This window comes from Oratosquilla oratoria, chromosome 4, assembly GCF_046742065.1.
Source record: "Oratosquilla oratoria isolate Oo_2021 chromosome 4, ASM4674206v1, whole genome shotgun sequence".
In the NCBI taxonomy this organism is placed as follows: Eukaryota; Metazoa; Arthropoda; class Malacostraca; order Stomatopoda; family Squillidae; genus Oratosquilla; species Oratosquilla oratoria.
This window is the reverse complement of record NC_134780.1, coordinates 22,991,203-23,013,703: the sequence shown is the minus strand read 5'-3', so window position 1 is coordinate 23,013,703 and position 22,501 is coordinate 22,991,203. Positions and strand designations below refer to the sequence as shown.

Genomic DNA, 22,501 nt, shown 5'->3' with positions numbered 1-22,501 from the left:
GAAATTAAAATCTGTATTGCATTGATAGAAATGCATTGCCAGATTTTTTGGTAACACACTACGTGTCCAGTAGTAACATGCCCAGCTCTGGTTATGGGCACTCTGGGGTCGCTGATTTTTAGAATGACCCTTTTTCCTTTTATTATGATTTTCACATAGATGTTTTATTCATCTTCACTACATTCTTTTGGTGGCAGAGGGGCTATAGCATGCCAGTTTTATTTTTTGTTTTATTTTATTTACTCTTGTTACTACTCAGCAAGTTTATTCATCTCTGGTATTCCATAAGTAGTCAAAGTAATCCAATCAGAACAGTGGTTCATAACATGGAGTAGCTAAAATTCTTTGTGTGAGGTTTGTCAGAAGAGTGTTTGTGGAGTGTAGTGGCCTAAAACCGTGTTGTGAGTCAGCAAGGGGAATATATCACTCACCGCTCCATTAACACACTGAAAGACAACACACTGCTACATGCCAGACCCCCTGATATCCACCCTTCTGAATCCTCTCTCCCACGTAAGGACAGAGTCCACTTGGCCAGACTGCGATGCGGTCACCACCCAGCACTTCTAAGCTACCAGAAGAGGCTGGACGACCGTGTTGTGAACAGCTGCCCAGGATGTAACACTTCACCCCATACCATACAACACATAATGGAAGACTGCATTATACACAATCATGCACGCAAACAACACAACATACACTCTATAAAGGATTTGTGGGAAAACCCAGTTTCGGCTGTGGCCTTCCTTGGGGAGACGGGACTGCTCGGACAGACAGTCTAGGGAACGACAACAACAACAAGAACAACATGGAGTAACTGTTCCACCAGAGGATGTGAATTTTTAAGCCTGGGGATATGAGATAGCCATATATATATATATATATATATATATATATATATATATATATATATATATATATATATAAAGGGATTGTCAAATGCATAATTTTCATATTGTATATACTTTTTTCAGTAGTTAAATAACTTCTGTCTTGGCTGGATTTATCACTGAACTTGGGTCACTTTTTTTTTCTGAAAATATGGATGTTGCTGTGATGCATGCAAGGGAGTGGGTGGGGGGTGAGGGAATATGCGTGAATGATATTTTGACACTTCCTGAAGGGATTTCTCCCTGTCTTCTCTTTTTCTGCATGAGGGGATGGAGAGAGGACCACCACTTAAATAAAGTGGCCATGTTGTGGATGTGCTGTGTCTTGCTGCATTGCTTCTGACCCAGGGCAGTGAGCGAGATGCAGGGATGACCAGTCATCCAAGAGGGGCCAAGAAAAGAAGGAAGAAGGGATGGTGAATGAGAGCAGGGTATGTGGGGATGAAATGGGTGAGAGTGGATTTATGCCTCTGACTACCTCTCTAGCAAGGTGGGAAAAAGCCCTTGGTATATGTATGTATTATTAATTGTATAAGGGAGTATAAAGATAATTTTGGAGATCTCAAGGGTTACAGGCACTATAAAAGGTTTAGAACCAAAATCAACCACTTCAGTACAATGATGCCTACATAGGCATCATGAGGTGTGAGTAGGTACACAAGGATGCCAGCATCAGCATCTTGATTATATATATATATATATATATATATATATATATATATGTAGTTGAACATGAGTTACCCCCAGATTCTGTGAACTAGTTTGATTATGTTTTCTGCGTTTATTATTACTCAGAGTAAAAGAGAATGAGTACTACAGCAATGACTTTATTTTATATTTTACAAAGCAAGTAGCATGATGAATCATACTTATGGCAGCCAACGCTGAGTGCAAGAATTTTACTCGTACTGAAGTGGTTAAAATGTAATCAGTCAATCCATTGCCCCGGTATCTCTTGCAGAAGACCCATGGCCCTAGGGTGGGACCATAAGTCACTTAGTATTGTTGTCTGGGGATGCCAGCTGGTGCCCTAAGCAAAGGCATTCTAGTGTTGTTGTTTTCAGTTGTGCGAGAGTTCTCTATGGGGCTTCTGGGGTTGTCGTTGGAGTATTGAATTTGGTGATCTTCCTTCAAGGACTTGCTTAGTCTGTGGTAGTCTAGAGCAGTCTTTGTTGAAATTGACCCCACTCAAGGGGAAAGGTTAACTGGTCACCTTTACTCCAGTTCCCCTAAGGGGTCTCGTATATCATGTCGAGGGCACAATCCAAGGGTTTTTCACAATGGTGGTTTGGGGTGCAAATTACTTACAGGAAAAGCTTTTTAGGTCTCTTTCTTCTTCAGAACAATAAGTATTTATGTTTATTTATTCACTTGTTTATTCATTTATCTATTTACCTTTACTTATTAATTTACTATTTAATTTATTATATTTTATTTATTTACTTAATATTATTATTATTATTTTATTTTCATTTTTTATTTATTTATTTATTTATTTTATTTATTTATTATTATTTTTTCAATGATAGAATGGGGATTTTCCAAAGCATCTCGGGATTGTGGACGGTAATGCATAGACATGCATTAATCACATACTAGCCATGGCCCTTTTAAATTTAGTGGAATAATAACTAGCTACATTAAAACAGTACCAATAGGACATCTACACTCAGAAAACAAAATCCTTCTCAGAGTAACACATGGGAATGATGAACACACAACTTTATTTAAGTTCTTGAATCCTCCCATTAATTCACATCATATCCTACAAATGCATCTTACATGCAACATAAAATCAACATCAGCAGAATTCTGCTCATCTATCTATATACAAAAGGCTTCATCACCCTTATAAGGGAGGTAATCAAGTTGGCATGCCCCCACTCCTATCCATCATTTTAGCTCCTCATGAATGAAGTCTCTTATGCACTGCTTGGGTCAGAAGCCATGCAGCAAGATGCAGACATCCACAGCAGGGCTGCTTCACTTGCATGGTGACTCCCAGCTCCACATCCACATGCAGAAATTAGAGAAGACTGGGAGAAATCCCTTTGGGTTACATCAAAATATCATCCATACACAACCATTCTCCATTCACCTTATCCCCTACCTTCTCCAGCTCGTACATTTACAATAATCTGCTCTTGTACCATTCACTACTTCCATACAAAAATACATACACACTTGGGTCACAAGATAAGTATTACAATATAGGCAACCAAATACTATCAATCTCTTGATATACCAAGATATTTTCCCCCATATAAGAGAGGTAACCAAATGAAAGGCACATGCTACTCCCACCCATTCCACTTCCCTCCATCATTTCCTCCCTCTTGTCGTAGCTCCTCATGGATGATGGTTATCCCTGTAACCTGCCTACTGCCCTGGGTCAGTAGTAATGTAACAAAACACAGTATGTCCACAGCAAGGCCCCTTCACTTAATAGGTGACCCCCTGCTCCGTCCCCTCATGCAGAAAAAAAGATGGGGAGAAATCACCTTTGGATCACTTTAAAATATCATTCACACATAAGCATCCCCTACCCCCACTCTTCTTCCCTTCCTTGCATAACAATATCATCCATACACAGCCACTCCACCCATCCCTATCTCCTGCCATCTCCCTTACTCAGCACCCCTTTCACCCCATCCATCTCATCCTCAGTTGTCCCCTCAAATGCCCTCTGCCTCTGCCTCCGCATCTCTTTTACTAATCTTTTTTCACTCATTCTTTTCATGTGTCCAAATAATCCCAGCATTCTTTCATCAACCCTATCTGTCATCTCCTATTCCATTCCCACCCTCCTCCTCACCTCCTCATCTCTCACTCTATCCAACCTAGTAACCCCTACCATACTTCTCAGACATTTCATCTCAAACACATTCAAACTTTTCTTCTCTGCCCCATACAAAGCTGTTGATACAATCACCCCTTCATACGATTTCCACTTTGCATCCATTTCCAGATGCCTATTTCCAGTGACACTTTAATCCCCCAAGGCATTTACTTGCTTCTCTCAATCTGATGATGGATGAACAACGTGAATTCATCTGGGCAACTCAAGAAAAGTTCCTGTTGAACTCGGAAGTTCGAAAGGATTCAACATCCAAAAGAGCCCCCCTAGAACATGTTCCAGTTGATCGGAACCCCCCACAACCGATCAGTGACGATGATGAAGATGCGGGGTTTCTCGCTGACCGAGCAGACTCCAGCTACCCTCCAATCTAACTCCCATGGAGTACACAGACTGTCAGAGCCATGAGCCAGGCCTCCGACGCCCTCACAAAAAAGGACAACCGAGAAAGCGCGTTGGCTCTCTGTTCCAGTGGAAAATCAAAAATGCTTCTACACCCCACCAGGGACAAACCTCAAAGAAGCCTTGATCCCGGTTAGGTTACCAGAGCTTGTCAAAGCAGATGTGGATTCACTACTCAGAAGAAACGTAATCCTTTCCGGCAGAGAATCCAGGGACCTCGTTCAGTGCCTGGCTCTGTCCCTCATGGTGAACTCCTGGTTGGAACGCGTCTTGGCTTCAGCAAGGGAGTTTTTACCCAAGCTGCAACCCCAGGAGGAATGCAACCTCCAGGCTCTGAAGCATCAAGCGGCCTGCCTCTCAACGTCTTGGGCCAACATTGAGTCACGCAGGAGAGACACCATCCTAGGGGACCCCAGTGACCCCCTCCTCAGAGAAATTTATGTTCCATTGAAGAAGGCCCCCCTTCTAACCCACATGCTGATTCCCCCGGAAATGGTGGATTCAGCAATCACAAGGAAAAACCAACTGATGCATAACAGAGCCATCAAGATAGTAGCCGTTCCTACCTCGAGGCTAAGGTCCACCCCCCCATCAGCCCCTAGGCCCTCTCAGACACAGAGACAGCCCTTTCATCACTCTAAGAAAGAAGAAAGGCCACCCCTCCACTCCAAGTCGAAAATGCAGACAGAGAAGCTCCGCCCCTTTCCGAATAGACAACCTAAGTGCAAACATCATAGAGGCTCCGGACCCCCCCCCCCCCCACACACACAGAAAATTCTAGGAATTCGCCTGCTCGTCCGCAGAAGATAGTGGGTTGCCTCTCTCTCTACTGGAGGGCATTGGAAGAGGCCAGGGCAGAAGACTGGACCCTACAAGTCATCAAGACAGGCTATCGTCTTCCTTTTCATTCTTTCCCAAACCTCTCCCCCTATCCCATCCAAGTCAGCAGCTACCATCCGGACTTGGATTGTGGGCGGGCCCTAGCGGAGGAAATCTCCGTTCTGCCCCAGAAAGGAGCTATAGAAGAAGTCTCGACTCTGGACCCAGGGTTCTACTCAAGACTATTCTTAGTAGAAAAGACAACAGGGGGGTGGAGACCAGTCATCGATTTGTCTCCACTCAACAAGTTCCTTTCCCTGACGAAGTTCCGAATGGACACCCCAGAGTCCGTAAGGGCATCTATCAGGGAAGGGGACTTCATGGTGTCACTGGAACTCCAAGATACCTATTTCCAAGTACCAGTGCATCCCTCCTCCAGGAAATTCCTCAGAATCGTCCACAAGGGCAACACCTTCCAGTTCACCTGCCTCTGCTTCGGACTTTCCACAGCACCCCAAGTCTTCACCAGAGTGTTCAAACTCGTTTCAGCATGGTCCCACCCCAAGGGAATTCGCCTACTCCGTTACCTGGACGATTGGCTGATCCTTGCCCATTCCGCCCAGCTATGCCAAGAACACCTGAGAATGGTCCTAACCTTCGTCTGAAAATTGGGCACTGTAGTAAACCCGAAGAAGTCAGATTTCTTGCCGAAACAGAGTCACGTACCTAGGTATGGTCCTGGACTCATCCCTAATAAAGTCCTTCCCAGGAGAAAAGAGGATCCAGAATCTCATTTCTCTTGTCGCACCAGAATCTCACTTCTCTTGTCGCACAAGCACTATCGACTGGGTTCCTGACGGCGAAACAGTGCCAAATCCTCCTGGGCCATATGGCCTCCATAGAGAGATTAATCCCCAGGAGCAGACAAAGAATGTGACCACTATAGTGGCTCCTCAAGTCTCAGTGGTCCCTGCAAGAGGGAGAACCCCTACAACACATCACCCTCACCGAAGAAGTCAAGAATTCTCTTCTCTGGTGGAAGGATCCGTTCAACCTGCTCGTGGGGATTCCCCTCGGCCCATCTCCCCCCGAAGTCCTCCTGTTCTCCGATGCCTCCAAGGAGGGCTGGGGAGCCCACCTCAACAACGATCACGTCAGCTGTTCCTGGTCCACAGTTGAGCAGACAGCCCATATCAACTAGCTAGAGTTGAAAGCAGTACTCCTGGCTCTCCGTCACTTCAAGGATCAAGTCTTGGAGAAAGTAGTGGGCATATGTTGGACAATTCCTCGGTAGTAGCCTACCTGAACAAGCAAGGGGGCACAGTCTCCCAGGACCTATGCCTTCTGCCTATGGACATCCTCAATCTAGCCAAGAATCTCCAAGTGTCGCTCAAAGCTCGCTACATCCCAGGGAAGAAGAATGTCTGGGCGGACCACCTCAGCAGGAGTCAGATAATCAGCACAGAATGGTCCCTCCATCAAGAAGTAGCGAACTTCATCCTCAACAAATGGGGCTCCCCTCTAGTGGACCTTTTCGCCACGAGATGGAATCACCAACTCCCAATATATTTCAGCCCTCTCCTGGATCCTCTGGCAGCAGGAGAGGACGCTCTTCTGCAAAGTTGGAACAACCTAGACACCTACGCTTTCCCACCGTTTCCCTTTCCCCAGAAGGTGCTCCAGAGAGCAAGAAATGCACCCAACCTTCGGATGACCTTGATCGCTCCTTGGTGTCCAGAAGCCCCATGGTTTCCAGATGCCCCCGATCTAGCAGTAGAAGAGCCCCTGGCCCTTCAGGGAAGACCAGATCTTCTACATCAATCTATCAACGGGGCTTGGCACAAGAACCCTTTAGCATTCAATCTTCACGCGTTCAGACTATGGTCCGGATCCTCCTAAAGAAGGGTTTTCCCAGAGAGGTGGCGGAAGACATGTCCACTCCTATTCGCTCTTCCTCAGCTAATCTTTATCAAGGGAAATGGAATGCCTTTGCAGAATGGTGCCACTCCAGGAAAATAGTCCCAGATCAAGCCACCGTTCCTGAGATCGCCTCTTTCTTCCACTTCTCCAGGAAGTCCAAGAAGATCTCCCTCTTGGCAGTGCAAGGCTATAGGGCAGCTCTAAATCAGGTGTTTTCTCTGAAGGGAATGGACCTAGCCCTTTCACCGGAAATTTCCATGCTCTTCAGGCACTTCAAAAGATCGTGCCCCCCCAGGGAAATCAGTTCTCCTCCGTGGGATGTGGCATTAGTCCTGAACTCTCTGAGGGGTCCCCCTTACGAACCCCTCCGAGATGCACATCTGAAGGACCTCACCTTGAAGACAGTTTTTCTTCTAGCCCTAGCATCTTCCAAGAGAGTAGGGGAGTTACACGCCATCTCTTATAGAGTCGCCCATTCAAAAGGATGGAAAGAGGTCTCCTTCACTTTCATTGCCAAAAACCAAGATCCTGCCAAGCCCGACCCTAGATTCTGGTCCTTTAGTGTTCCTTCCTTAGACGAATTTGTAGGGGGAGAACAAACGGAAATAGTCCTATGCCCGGTACGAGCCATCTGGACCTACCTCAAGAGAACTGAACATCTTAGACCAGAATTAAAGAGGTTGTTCTTCTCTACTAAAGATAAGCCGAAGCCCATCCCTAAGAATTCAATTTCTTACTGGATCAAGGCAGTCATCCGCAGAGCCTATGAAATGAACCACACAGATTGCCCTAACGCGAAAGCCCATGAACTGAGGGCAGTAGGGACCTCCCTAGCCTTCAGAAAGAATCTGTCAATCAACCAGGTTCTTCAAGCAGGTATATGGAAGAGCCAGAATACGTTCACTTCCTTTTACCTCAAAGAAGTAATGTTGGAATCTTTAGGGAACTTCTCCTTGGGCCCCATAGTGGCCGCCCAAGAAGTCCTGAAATGACATACCCCTCCCCAATAGCACACAGCCGAGCCTGACAACTCATCCAGGTTCTGGCTCAGCAATCACGGTGATAACTTTCCAAAGTCCTTCTCATACTCCTACATTCCCTTACCTCACCCGAGGGCTCTCAAGTATTCCAAGGGAATCAATTCAAGCCCTTCAGTGGTACAAAAGTGAATATAACCTGTCTGTCTCCACTCCTAGGAACAGAAATGGGTGCCTTTCAAAGTTTAGGGGAATGTATAGGGGTCTGGTCAACGTAAGTCTTAGCACACTAAAATTTCTTTACGGAGGTTTTCCAGGCTAGATAACAACTTCCTTCCCTCCTAAGTCTGAGTCTCCTATTGTAAGGAATACCGAAGAGTTTGTATTCTTCGGAACTAATGTAATTTTTGCAGGAAAAATAATTTTTCCCTGATACAAACCTGAGGTACTCCTTACCTCTAATGGCCCTCCTCAACCACCCCTCTACAAGTTTCTTCTCCCTTGCCTGACAAACCTTGTGATTAATTTCATACCTGGCTCAGAGAATGGAGCATAGTGTGTGAGACTTGTGGTGGAGGGGAAGGGCCCCCTTGCCCCAATAGGGCCCCTTACTGAGGATAAGCATTGCCCAGACCCACAGAGTGAGGATTTTAAAAACACACAGTTTAGTGGTAGGAATCTTAACGCTACGTGAAGTATCCTATTGTAAGGAGTACCTCAGGTTTGTATCAGGGAAAAATTAATTTTCCTGCGAAAATTACATATTATCATGCATCATCGTACATGAGGCAACCTTGTGTGTGCGAATATTTGACTTATTGAAGAAGTTAACAGCTTTCCCCCAATCCCATATGTCTGCAAAACCTTCCACAGTGCCTTCCTGTCTATCCTGTCATAAACCTTTTCCAAATCCATAAAGGCCCAAAAAAACAACAACCACCTTTCCTAAACCCACACTGTTCCTCACCAATTACTCCTGTTCCTCTCCTAATCCTCCCAATTAATACCCTTACATAAGCCTTCCCAATTACATTCAACAAACTGATCCCTCTGAAATTACTACACTCACATTTGTCCCTTTTTCCCTTGTAAAGTGGAACTTTACAGTCACTCCTCCAATCCTCTGGCACTCTACCCTCCCTTAGACACACATTAAACAACCTCACTAGCCAGTCCATTATTACAGTACCTCCCTTCTTCAGACAGTTCACATGATACCCATCTAACCCAAGTGCCTTACCTGGTCTCATAGTTTTCAGATATACTTGCACCTCATCTTTTCTTATTTTTCCATTTTCCTCTCCTGTTACAGTCATTTTCTTAGTGCCTCCCACTGCTACCACCGATTCCCCCCTATCATACTCTACCTTCAACAGCTCTTTAAAATACTCCACCCATCTTTTCCTTACAGCTTCCTCTTCCATTAAGATCTCTTCATCTGCACATATTACCTTTTCTACTCTACTTGACTGGTCTCCCCTTCTTCTCTTAATTTCGTTCCGAAACATCTTTTTATTACTTTCAATATGTTCTGCCATACTCTTCCCCCATTTTACATCTCTCCTTTTTGCCACCTATTGTTTTGCTTCTCTTCTTTTTTATTATACCTCTCAAATTTTCTCTAGTCCTACTTTGCAACCAGTCCCTGAATACTCGCTTCTCTCCTCTACTACCTTCTTCACTTCATCATCTTTGTTCTACATACCACCTTTGAATGCCTTGTCACTTCCTCCTTGAAACCCCCCCCATTCCTCTTCCACTCCTACTTCTACTCTATCCTTCACCACCTCCCACACTTTTTGCAGCTTCTCATTGTATTCCTGCTCCTATTTCTTCTCATTTCAACGTTTGCTCTAAACACCTCTCTACCTTCTGCCCTTTTCCTCTTTCTCCGTCTATCCTCCACTTTCACCTTACCTTCCAAAAAATTATCTGATATTACCCCACTCTCTCCCCTGAGAACATGGACATCCAGAACTCTTCCTACACTTTTCCTGGATACCAATACATGGTCCACTAATGCTCTATCAACCCCCTTCTATCCACCACCAAATACTGTACTTTACAAAATTCCCCCAAATTAACTGAACATGGAAATTACTCCCAAGACAAGTAAAAATTGCACTAGCACACCCAGGTTTGTATTACACTCCTCCCTCGATTTAAGAACGCTCCATATACGAATTTTCACTATTACGAACAAAAAAATTGAAATACGAACTAAAAATTCGCCATAACGAATAGAATGCTGTTGAAAAAAATTACTGTATTTTTAAATCATAAATATTAAAAAGAAAATAATTTTTACATCATAAATATTAAAAAAATAACTGCCATATGTCCAGGTAAAAAAAATAAAAGTGAAAATAGATACATACATTTGTTATTGTTTTCAAAACAACGCCGTGTACTGCTCGGTCTACTCACTCGGTCTCGGTTAATCATGGATTATTAGCATTATTTCAAGTGACATTATGAAATTTGTTTGTAAGAACCTATCTCGCATAATATAATGGGTTTATATGGGAAAAAAGTGCTCGATTTAAGTATATTCGATATACGAACGGTTTTCAAGAACGTAACTAGTTCGTAAATAGAGGGAGGAGTGAACTTGTACAGGTACCTTATTTCTGCATTCCCTACATTCATATAAGAACATAAGAACATAAGAAATAAAGGAGACTGCAAAAGACCACAAGGCCTACACTAGGCAGCTCCGTATCCATCACCACCTGTCGTCCCCATCCATAAAGTCGTCTAATCATTTTTTAAAACAACTGATAGTTTCAGTGCTTACTACGTGGTTACTAAGTTTATTCCATTCATCGACCACCCTATTTGTAAACCAATTCTTGCCTATTTCCTTCTTAAATCTAAATTTGTCCAGTTTATACCCATTACTGCGAGTCCTGCCCTGTTGTTTTATTATGATGACCTTGTTTGCATCACCCTTGTTATAGCCTTTGATCCACTTGAACACTTCTATTAGATCACCCCGCACTCTGCGTCTTTCCAGAGAGTGTAAGTTTAGGTGCCTAAGCCTCTCTTCGTAAGGCAAATTTCCGAGTCCTTGTATCATTTTGGTCATTCTTCTCTGTACTGATTCTAGTGAATTTATGTCCATTTTGTAGGACGGAGACCAAAACTGTACCGCATAGTCAAGGATGGGTCTAACTATCGCTAGATAGAGTTTAATAATTACCTCTGCACTTCTATTTGTTACCGTCCTAGCAATGAAGCCTAATGCTCTGTTTGCTTTATTTCTGGCGCTAATGCACTGCTTCCTGGTTTTAAGGTCCGGACTCACCAGAACTCCCAAGTCCCTCTCGCACTCAGATTTTTCTAAAAACGTGTCATCTAAGTTGTATCTATTTTCGGGGTTGTGTAGCCCTACGTTTAACACGCTACACTTAGAGATATTGAAGTTCATTTGCCATTTCACCGACCATGTTAACAGTTTATTAAGATCATCCTGCAGAATCTGGGCGTCTTCTCCTGACCTAATTAGGCATCCTATTTTAGTGTCGTCCGCAAACTTACTAACATCACTATTTAACCCATCGTCTAAGTCGTTTATATACATAATGAACAATAAGGGACCCAAAACCGAGCCCTGGGGGACCCCGCTAGTAACATTGCCCCACCTAGATTTTATTCCATTTATGGTGACCCGCTGTTTTCTGTTACTAATCCAAGCTCTAATCCATTCTAACACTTTTCCTCCTATGCCATGGGCTTTGATTTTATTTAGTAGTCTCTGGTGTGGCACTTTGTCGAACGCTTTGCTAAAGTCAAGGTAAATAACATCGTAATTTTTATTGTTGTCTGAGTAAAAGGATAGAAGATTAGTCACGCATGACTTACCTTTGGAGAAACCATGCTGTGAATCACGAATTAAATTATGCCCTTCAATGTGTTCTCTGAGTCTATTTACTATTATTGATTCAAGCATTTTTCCTATAACCGATGTCAAACTGATTGGCCTGTAGTTGCATATGGTCGATCTATCTCCCTTCTTAAAAACAGGAACAACGTTTGCCTGCCTCCAAGCAGTTGGAACAGAACCAGTGTCTACCGATTTATTGAATATTTCAGTTAACTGGTCGCAGATTTCAAATTTACACTCTTTAAGCATTCTTGGAAAAATTTCGTCCGGACCCGGAGATTTTGTAGCTTTAAGTCTGTCAATCTGCTTGATAACTTCTTCTTTACTAATGCTGATATTAGTTAGGCTATTTTCTTCATCCCCTCTGAAAATCGGATCGCAGTCAGGTACTTTATCTAACCTCTCATTAGTAAACACCGATAGAAAATAATTGTTAAACTCCTCACTCATTTTTTCTTCCGATTCTATCATGACATTTTCATCGTTTTTAATTGGTCCTATTCTTTCTTTATTTTTTGTTCTATAGAGGTGAAAGAAACCCTTTGGGTTGGATTTTGCTTGACTGGCAACCTTGATTTCATAATTACGTTTCGCTGAACGTGTATTCCTTTTAACCAGCTTTGCCATTTCGTTATATCTTGATCTAAGGTGTGATTCCCCGTTTTTTATTTTTACGTAAAGTCCTCTTTTAATTCCGATCTCATGTTTCAATCTGTCCGTCATCCATTTGGGAGTATTACTATTTTTTCGTATTGACTTTAGGGGGATAAATGTGTTTTGTGCATTAATAATTAGATCTGCCAGATTGCTATACATCTCATCCAAAGTACTGACCTGATTTTTGGGCCGTCGCCCCGAATCGACCTGACCCAAGGCACGCGCATCACTCTCTTTGACCCAGACCTGATCTAAGGTATGCGTATTTCTCTCTTTGACCCAGACCTGACCCAAGGTACGCGTATCCTCCTTGACCCACTTCTGATTATCAGCCCCGCAACGAGAATCAAGAATGTTTGAAACGTCCGGATTGTTTTTCGTATTCAATTTCAAATAGGTTTTTATATTGTCAAAGTTTGCTTTCCTGAAGTCTGGTACTTGAACGTTATTTGTACTTTTTATTTTTTCCCAAATAATATTAAATCTTATTTCTTGATGATTACTGTTTTCATACACATACACAAATTCAGCTTCTTTGGGTTTCTATTATGCTATTAGACTGATAAGTGACAAAAAGATAGATCACAGTAAAATTATTTTATTACTGCTTTAGAAAAAGTAAGTTTGAATTACCATTTTTTTTTTTTTTCTTTTTTTTTTTTTTTACAGCTCCAGGCCATGGCATTTGGAGTAGGAAAGCCGAGCAAACCTAAGAAGAAGAGCACCATGCCCACTCCGGCCACGGCCACGGCCACAGCCACAGCCACAGCCACAGCCACTTCACCACCAACTATTGAGGCCAACAAAGATTCTAAAGAAGGAACAGTTTCACCACCTCCAGTCAATGGCTCAGTAGATGACGACTGGAAGAAGAGGGATGAAGAGGTTTGATTAGTATTTATATGTAAAAGTTCTCTCTCTCTCTCTCTCTCTGTCTTCTGAATTACTTGCAAAAATGTGAGTCTTGAATATGATAAAAACCAGTGGGGAAAATAAGACATAGTCCAAACATTTTGGTATGTATTGACATCACAGAAAAAATATATATTGAAAAGACAACCAATAGGAAGAACAAAAGAGAAGGAAAGAAACTCTAGAAGACCATTATCTGAGCAGTGATCTGGTGCCATCCGAGGATCTCTGCAATTTGAAAATCAGGAAACTTTGGATAATCTGGGATCCTTGGGTTTTTATTTGGACTCAGTTTGAAAGAGGTTACTCTCTCCTGAAGTTCCTTTCCCTTTCTCTTTTGTAAGATATCTGTATTTCCTGAAGATGTCAACATAGATAACATTTGGACTTCATCTTATTTTCCCTGAGGTTTTCAGCGGTGTTAGTTGTGATATTTCTGTATGTATATTAAAAAAAGAATACCAGAGAAAGCTGAGAAAAGTATGGGAGATAGTTAAGAATAAAAGGGAAACAGTACTGGAAGAATGGGTATGTCTCAATGGGAAGTGCTAAAGTGTTCAAAGATGTGTGTGGGATGAGGAAGATGGGAGGGGACTGGAGAAGAATTAAATGGTGGAATGAAGAGGTGAGGGCAATGGTGGCTTGCAAGAAGTGAGTACGTGAAGGTTGGTTGCAAAATAGAATTAGGGGAACATGTAATAAGTACAGAAGAAAGAAGATGGAAACATAACGTAAGGTAAGGGATACTAAGAATAGAGCAGGGGTAAAGCAGTGTAGGTATTTGGAGAATTTTGAAGAAATAAAAAAGGAAGTGAAAAGAGTGAGAGGGGTTATGTCAGGTAGGGAGGAGAAGGTAAAGTCTGCTGATGGGCAAATGCTAATGGAAGTGAAGGCAATAGAGAGAGAAGATAGTTTGAGTGTTTTAGGGATTTGTTGAATGTAGAGGATAGGTATAAGTCCACTTGGAGCAGTGGGTAATGTTCCTGCCTTGGAACGTGGAACGTCCAGGTTTGATCCCTGGTAAGTGCAAAAGCACTTTCATGGCTTTCCAACCCCTCTTTGGAACAGCAGACATCAGAGGTGAGGTAGTCCAGTGTCACATATATGTGCTAGCACCTAATCAGTATGATCAAGCTGATTACACCGATTTCAGACTTCATTCACCATAGTTATCCCAACGTACCCAAAACTTCACAAGCACTTCTCACCGTACAATACAACCTTACCAAGCTGGAACAAGCCACCATGGTGAGGTACAGAGGCTGTATCATCCCTCAGGGGATTGGGAGGATTTGATTGTAGTAATGGGAGGTGCCAGTAAAAAGACAATGAAGGGAGAAGAGAATGATATGGGTACAGGAAAAGAGGAGATATAAAGAGCATTAAGAGAGCTGAAAGATGGTAAGGGTTAGATGGGTGTCTGATGGAGGGAGTAGTTTTAGTGGATTGGCAAGGAAGATTGTTTAATGTGTGCCAAAGGGAGGGAAGTGTTCCAGTGCACTGTAGGAGTACATATATAGTTCCAGTGAGGATAGATATAAATGTAGTAGTTTTGGAGGATTCAGTATGTTAAGTTCATATGTAAGGGTGTTAACCACTTCCATACGGTGACGCCTACGTAGGCGTCATGAGGAGCAAGTGGGTACGTGATGATGCCGACGTCGGCGTCTTGATTATATTTATTGTAGTCGTACCTACGTAACCTCCATTCTCTCTAAACTGGCTTCATCATATTTTCTATGGTTATCAAAATTCACAGGTGAAAGAGAACGAACGATTGAGCACTGACTTTATTTTTTATAATGCGATTATAATGACGCAACATCGCACAGCTAATGCTGCCAGATGTGCGATGTGCCCCAGAGTGAAGTGGTTAACCTCTTCACTCCGGAGGTTATGTAGGTACAACTACAATAAATATAATCAAGATGCCGACGTCGGCATCATCGAGTACCCACTTGCTCCTCATGCGGCCTACGTAGGCGTCACCGTATGGAAGAAGAGGGGAATATCTGTTGAGGAAGGACAGGAGAGGACAGAAGATGGGTGAATGGAGAATGGTTGTATGTGGATGATGTGATGCATGAGGTGGAATGGGCGGGGGGATGGTGGGTGAGGTAGTATGTGTGAGCAAAATTTGACGCAGCTCGAGGGGATGGAGAGGGGGGGGTCGCCGGTTTAATGAAGCGGCCTTGCTGTGGATGTGCTGTGTCTTGCGACACTGCTTCTGACCCAGGGCAGTGGACAAGATACAGGGATGACCCGTCATCCAGGAGGTGCTAAGATGAGAGGGAGGGTGGAGGGGTGTGGAGTGTATTCAGGGATGGAATGGGTGGGAATGATTTTATGCCTTTTCCTTTTTGGCTACCTCCCTTGTAAGTGGGAAAAAGCCTTGGTATATGTATGTATGTAATACTCGTAGAGCTTGTGGGGAGTAGAAAACAGCTATTTACTGAATTATTATTCACCATTCCACAACAAAAAATTTCAACCATAATCATAAGATGGTACCATTTTGTGTATTTGGTATTTTCCTAAATATGAAGAAAGTAAAATTTTTTTTAATGCTTCTTGGTGAAAGAGGGGAAGGTTCTTATATGCTCAAGGATCTTATGTGTCATCAAGTATGGTAACCCTGAATGAGCAGGACTGAAGGAAAATATGTTGCATATGAAATAAAGTGTGTCCACATGCTGTCACCATTTCTAGATATTTTACAAATTTTCCTTCACTTCTCATCATCACAATCATGTTCCTGTTAACTGTAACTCTCTTCTATCTTCTCTCACACCTTCACATTTTTTTCCCTTTTTTTAATTCTATGATGTGTCAGTATGTTCTCATTTTGTATGCATGATCATTATTTTTTTTTTCAGTTTATTCGTGATGAGAATGAAAAGAGTTTAAGAGAAGCACTGATGCTCTCAAAACTAGATTATGAAGAGAAGAAAGATTTTTATGCACAGATGAAGAAAGAACAAGTAGATGAATCAAAGGGAGGAAAAGTAAAGAAGAAGAAGGAGAAACCTCTCACTCTAAGCCTGGATCAGTTTAATAACTTGCCTCTTGAACAGGCAAGTATAAACATACATTCATTTTTTCTTGATAATTTGTATATGTATTTTTCATACATATCTACCTACACTGTTTACACTTGTATAGAAATTTATCATGTTAGAAAAAAAACTATCTTATACTTTGGGGTATCTGTATGAAGAAGCACCTGTAGATCCAAGGTGCTAAGATAAGAGGGGTGAGTGATTTGGTTTTATTTGCTTATGATGAGGGTATGTACATTGACTCGGCTATCCCCTTGCAAGAATGAGAGGGCTTTGGTGTGTGCAAGTGCATGTATGTGACTTTTCATTGGAGAAAATACAGAGTGGAGGATCCATAGTCCCCTCTGTAGTCTATATACCAAGATCATTTTCCCCATTACAAGGGAGGTAGTCAAGTCAAAGCCAGGTACCTACTCCCATCCGTTCCACTCCCATCCATCACCCCTTCCTCCTTCTCATCTTAGCTCCTCATGGATGACAAGTCATCTCTGTATTCTGCCCACTGCCCTGGGTCAGAAGCAATATATCTCTCTATATACCAAGAGCTTTTTCCCCCTAATAAAGGAGATAGCCAAGTCAAAGTCGTGTACCTACCCCCACCCATTCCACTCCCCTCCACCACCCTTTCCTCCCTCTCATCTTAGCTTCTCATGGATGGTGGGTCATCCCTGTATCCTCTCCACTGCCTTGGGTCAGTACTAATGTAGCAAGACACAGTACATCCACAGCAAAGCTGCTTCACTTAATCAGCAACTCCTCCACTCCTCCTCCTCATGCAGAAAAAGAGAAGACGGGGAGAGGTCACCTTTGGGTTGCATCAAAATATTATTCACACATAAGCACCCCTAGCCCACATCCCCCTCCCCTTCCTTCCTTGCATAACAGTATCATCAATACACAGGCACTCTCCACTCATCCCTGTCTCTTGCCTTCTCCCTTCCTTGATCAACAGACATTCCCCTCTTTCTGAATGCCCCATTCACCCTAGCCATCCATCTCGTCCTTGGTCGTACCTTCAAGTTCACTCCCTCTGCCTTCCACACCTCTTTTACTAATCTTTCTTCACTCCTTCTTTCCATATGTCCAAACCATCCCAATACTCTTTCATCAGCCCACCCTGTCATCTCCTTTTCCACTCCAGCTCTCCTTCTCACCTCCTTGTTTCTCACTCTATCCAGCCTAATAACCCCTACCATTCTTCTCAGATATTTCATCTCAAACACATTCAAACTTTTCTTCTCTGCCTCTCTTAGATTCCATGTCTCTGCCCTATACAAAGTTGTCAACACAATCGCCCCTTCATACAATCTCCTCTTTGCATCCATTCCCAGATGCCTAGTTCTCATGACACTTTTTAATTCCCTAAGGAATTTACTTGCTAATATCAATCTACAATTTACCTCTACCTCCACTCATCCCTTTCATCCCTCCCTCCCATTATTAATTATTGAGCAGAAATAACTGCATTGCTTCTGATCCTTCTTCCATGAGGTTATAAGATGAGATGATTTTACTTGTACATGGGTGAGGAACATCTTCACTCCTTTCACTCCCTTGGTATATAGATAGATGGATAGGTAGATACAGCAGCAATGAGCTGGGTGGAGTATGAGGACTAAATAATATGCATCAGTAACTGCAGGAGTTTTGTTAAGTAAGAAATAGAAAGAATAAATCATGGTGAAGTAAAGTGAGGATGTTTGAGAATATAACAACCTCAGCACTGCAGTACAAATGTGGAACATAGACAGTGTAGGAAGCTGCTCTTTCTATTTCTCTCTTTGGAAGGCATGAAGAGGAAGATTGATGCAGTGGACAAAGTTAGCTCATGAAGTTAATAGGGTAAATAGTGCAATGAAACCAGGTTATCAAGAGTAACAGTTATGGAACTGAGAAAAATGTTAAGATTGGCAGGGGAATTGGAGCACAAGCAAAGACAATGTATAGTGAAAAGAATAAAGATGTGTGGAAGAAAGTAAAGCTTCCACTATCAAAAAGAGAAAGCTAAGTCAAAGGCACTCACCCACTCCCACCTGCCACCCTTGTTTCCCTCTCATCTTAGTCCTGCATCTACCTGAAGTTACATAAGCACCTTGATATCTACAAGACTAATCCTTCTCCACTGTGGTTTGTATGCACAGAACCTCTTGTCAAAACTCATCAACCTACTTGCACACCTCACCAAAATCCACCGTCATTTATATGTGAATCCACCATTAAAATAAATTGAACATAACTAATTGTTCACTAACTGGATCAGGAGCAAATTTACAAAATTCTAATTTGCTTTCCAGTTGTCAGGAATGAAGGCCCCAGTTGTTCCGGAGCAACAGTCACAGACCTCACCACAGCCAGCTGAAGATGATGCGTCCTTCTTTGATGACCTTGATGACGTTACAAAGAAAACATTAGATAAAGAGTCTCGGCATGAAAACTACCAGGCAACTGCTAGCCAGGTAATTAAATCAAGATACCCTGAATGATTGAAATTGTAAAGATGTTTTCAGGTCTTTCATATGGTTCTCATGTTTTCAGTTCAGTAGTGAAGTACGAGCATCACAGTATGAAGCTGAAATTGAAAAGAGAGACTTTGAAATTCAGGCTTTACGTTTAGAAGTGAAGGCCTTGAAAGATGAACTCCTGACTGTTAAGACACGCAACAAGAAATTGTGTGAGGTAAGACTGAACTTGTTTACTTGGAATAACACTTTTTACTGTGTTATTACATACATACATACATATACCAAGGCTTTTTCCCCCTTACAAGGGAGGTAGCCAAAAAGGAAAAGGTATAAAATCATTCCCACCCATTCCATCCCTGAATACACTCCACACCCCTCCACCCTCCCTCTCATCTTAGCACCTCCTGGATGACGGGTCATCCCTGCATCTTGTCCTCTGCCCTGGGTCAGAACCAGTGTTGCAAGACACAGCACATCCACGGCAAGGCCGCTTCATTAAACCGGCGACCCCCCTCTCCGTCCCCCCATGCATAAAGGAGAAGACGGGGAGAAATCCCTCCAGGCTCCATCAAAATTTGCTCACACATACTACCTCACCCCCCATCCCCCCGCCCATTCCACCTCATGCATCACAACATCATCCATATACAACCATTCTCCATTCACCCCTGTCTTCTGTCCTCTCCCGTCCTTCCTCAACAGACATTCCCCTCTTCCCCAAAGCCCCCTTCACCCCATCCATCCACCTCATCCTAGGACGTCCCCTCGTGTTCACTCCCTCCACATCTGCCTTCCATACCTCTTTTATTAGTCTTTCTTCACTCATTCTTTCCATGTGTCCAAACCATCCTAATACTCTTTCATCAACCCTATCTCCCAACCCCCTTTCCACCCCTGTTCTCCTCCTCACCTCCTCATTTCTCACACTATCCAGCCTAGTAACCCCCATCATACTTCTCAGACACCTCATCTCAAACACATTCAAACTCCTTCTCTCTTCCTCTCTTATGTTCCATGTTTCTGCCCCATACAGTGCTGTTGGCACAATCACTCCTTCATATAGTCTCCTCTTAGCATCCATTCCCAAATGTCTATTCCTCATTACACTTTTTAATCCACCAAGGCATTTACTTGTTTCTCTCAATCTACATTCTACCTCCACCTTTACTCCACCTTTTCCTGCCACATTTGCACCCAAGTATCTAAAACTATCCACTTCCTCCAGTCGCTCTCCCTTAATGCTCACTTCCAGTCTACTGCCACTTTCACCCCTTGTACATCTCATCACCTTACTTTTACCCACATTTATCTTCAGCTTTCTTCTATCACAAACTCTCCCAAACTCTGTCACCAATTTCTTCAATTCCTCCTCCGATCCTGCCACAAGTGCAGTGTCATCCGCAAACAATAGATGGTTCACCTCCCACTTTCCTCCATTTTCTTTAACCATCTTCAATCCCTGACCCACTACCCTTGCATTTACCTCTCGCACTACCCCATCCATGTATAAGTTGAACAGCTAGGGTTACATAACACATCCTTGACAAAGTCCCACCTTTACCTTGAACCACTCACTCTCTCCATTTCTAATCCTGACACAAGCTCTACTACTCTAATAAAAACTCTTGACAGTTCCTAGAAGCTTTCCTCCTATCCCGTATATCCGCAAAACCTCCCACAGTGCCTTTCTGTCTACCCTGTCGTAAGCCTTTTCCAGGTCTATAAAGGCCCAAAAGACATCCTTCCCCTTTCCTATAGCTTTCTCACATATCTGTCTTACCACAAAAATCTGATCTACACAACCTCTACCCGTCCTAAATCCACACTGTTCCTCACCAATTACTCCCTCTGTTCCTCTCCTAATCCTCTCAATCAAGATCCTCCCATAAGCCTTCCCAACTACACTTATAAAGCTAATCCCTCTGAAACTACTACATTCACACTTGTCCCCCTTTTCCCTTGTAAAGTGGAACTATACAGGCACTCCTCCAGTCCTCCGGCACTCTACCCTCTCTCCAGCAAACATCAAATAACCTCACCAGCCAGTCCACCATCACTGTACCTCCTTTTTTTAGACATTCTGCATGGCATCCATCCAGACCAGGTGCCTTACCTGCTTTCATCATCTTAACAACTGCCTTCACTTCATCCTTCCTTATTTCTTCTCCATTTTCCTCACTCATCACGGTTATTTTCATAGCATTTCCCACTGCAGCTATCTTTCCCTCCCTATCCTCCTTCACATTTAGCAACTCCCTAAATTATTCTGCCCATCTTCCCCTTACTGCCTTCTCCTCCATTATCATCTCTCCATCTGCACCACCTTTTACCTTTTCTTCTCTACTACTTTTCTTCTCTACTTCTCTACTCCTCTTCCTCTCTTAATTTCTTTCCAAAACATCTTTTTATTACTTTCAAAATTTTCTGTCATACTCTTACCCCATTTCACATCTGCTCTCCTCTTTGCCTCCTTTACCTTTTGCTTTACTTCTCTTTTCTTTTCTTTGTACCTCTCATATGACTCCCTCGTCCTATTTTGTAACCAATCTGTGAAAGCTAGCTTCTTCTCTTCTACAACCTTCTTTGTTTCCTCATCCCACCATTCACTACCCTTTCTTCTATTTCCTCCTGTCCTTCTTGTTCCACACACCATCTTTGCACACTTTGTGACTCCCTCCTTGAACCATCCCCGTTCCTCCACACCTAGCTCTACTCTATCCTTCACTCCCTCCCACTCCTCCTTCAGCTTCTTCTTGTACTCCTTCTCCTTTTCCTTTTCATTTAAAGAGTTCACTCTAAGTACCTCCCTACCTTTTGTCCCTTTCCTTTTCCTCCATCTATCCTCCACTCTCAACTTACCTTCCACCAAAAAATGATCTGATATTCCCCCACCCTCTCCCCTTAGCACATGTACATCCTTAACTCTTCCTATCATAAACCTCTTTACCACTACATAGTCCATTAACGCTCTATCTACCACCCTTCCCTCCACCAGCCTCTCCCATGTGTACTTATGCTTGACTTTCTTCCGAAACACTGTAGTTGCTATCATCAACTCTCTTTCTAGACACATTTCCACCATCAACTCTCCACTACAATTCTTTCCTGGAACTCCACTATTATTATAGCCTTGGGTCACTTGCTAGAGACCTACAGGTGGTCTCATAGTAACTGGGCACATTTACTAAGAGTGACTCGAAAGTCCCTGAGAGAAAGTCTTTTATTGTTTGAATTTTATGAGTAGTGGTGGTTGAATAATAGCCAGCCTCACATCCTCCATACTATAATTCTTTTTAGGAGTGGAGTATGTGGGGATGAAATGGGTGGGAGTGGATTTATGCCTCTTGATTTTGGCTACCTCCTTCATAAGGGGGAAAAAGCCCTTGGTGTATGTATTTACGTAGTTGTCTTTTGCGGGAAAAGAGCTATGGTCATAGGGACCCGCAGTTGTATCTTTCCACATCCAGTTCTTTCTTAAAGTCGTGTATAGTTTTTGCACTCACTGTTTTCTCTTTCAATTTATTCCATGTATCTATCACACTATGTGGAAAGCTATTCTTTTTCAGATCTCTTCTGTAACTGTCCTTCCTAAGCTTCTTGTGTCCTGTTTTATTTCTTCTGTCCCATTTAAGTAGATCATTCCTGTCAAGGATTTCCATC

General features: G+C 42.8%; 1 protein-coding gene across 1 annotated transcript in view; it reads left to right on the top strand.

The window, feature by feature from the left end:
* Positions 1-22,501, top strand: part of LOC143024665 (G kinase-anchoring protein 1-like) — a 48,986-nt gene that overhangs the window by 1,989 nt on the left and 24,496 nt on the right. The window contains exons 2-5 of the mRNA XM_076183635.1: positions 13,078-13,293; positions 16,197-16,394; positions 18,674-18,835; positions 18,915-19,055. Coding sequence (XP_076039750.1) covers positions 13,078-13,293; positions 16,197-16,394; positions 18,674-18,835; positions 18,915-19,055 — 717 coding nt within the window. The remainder of the gene's footprint in view (positions 1-13,077; positions 13,294-16,196; positions 16,395-18,673; positions 18,836-18,914; positions 19,056-22,501) is intronic.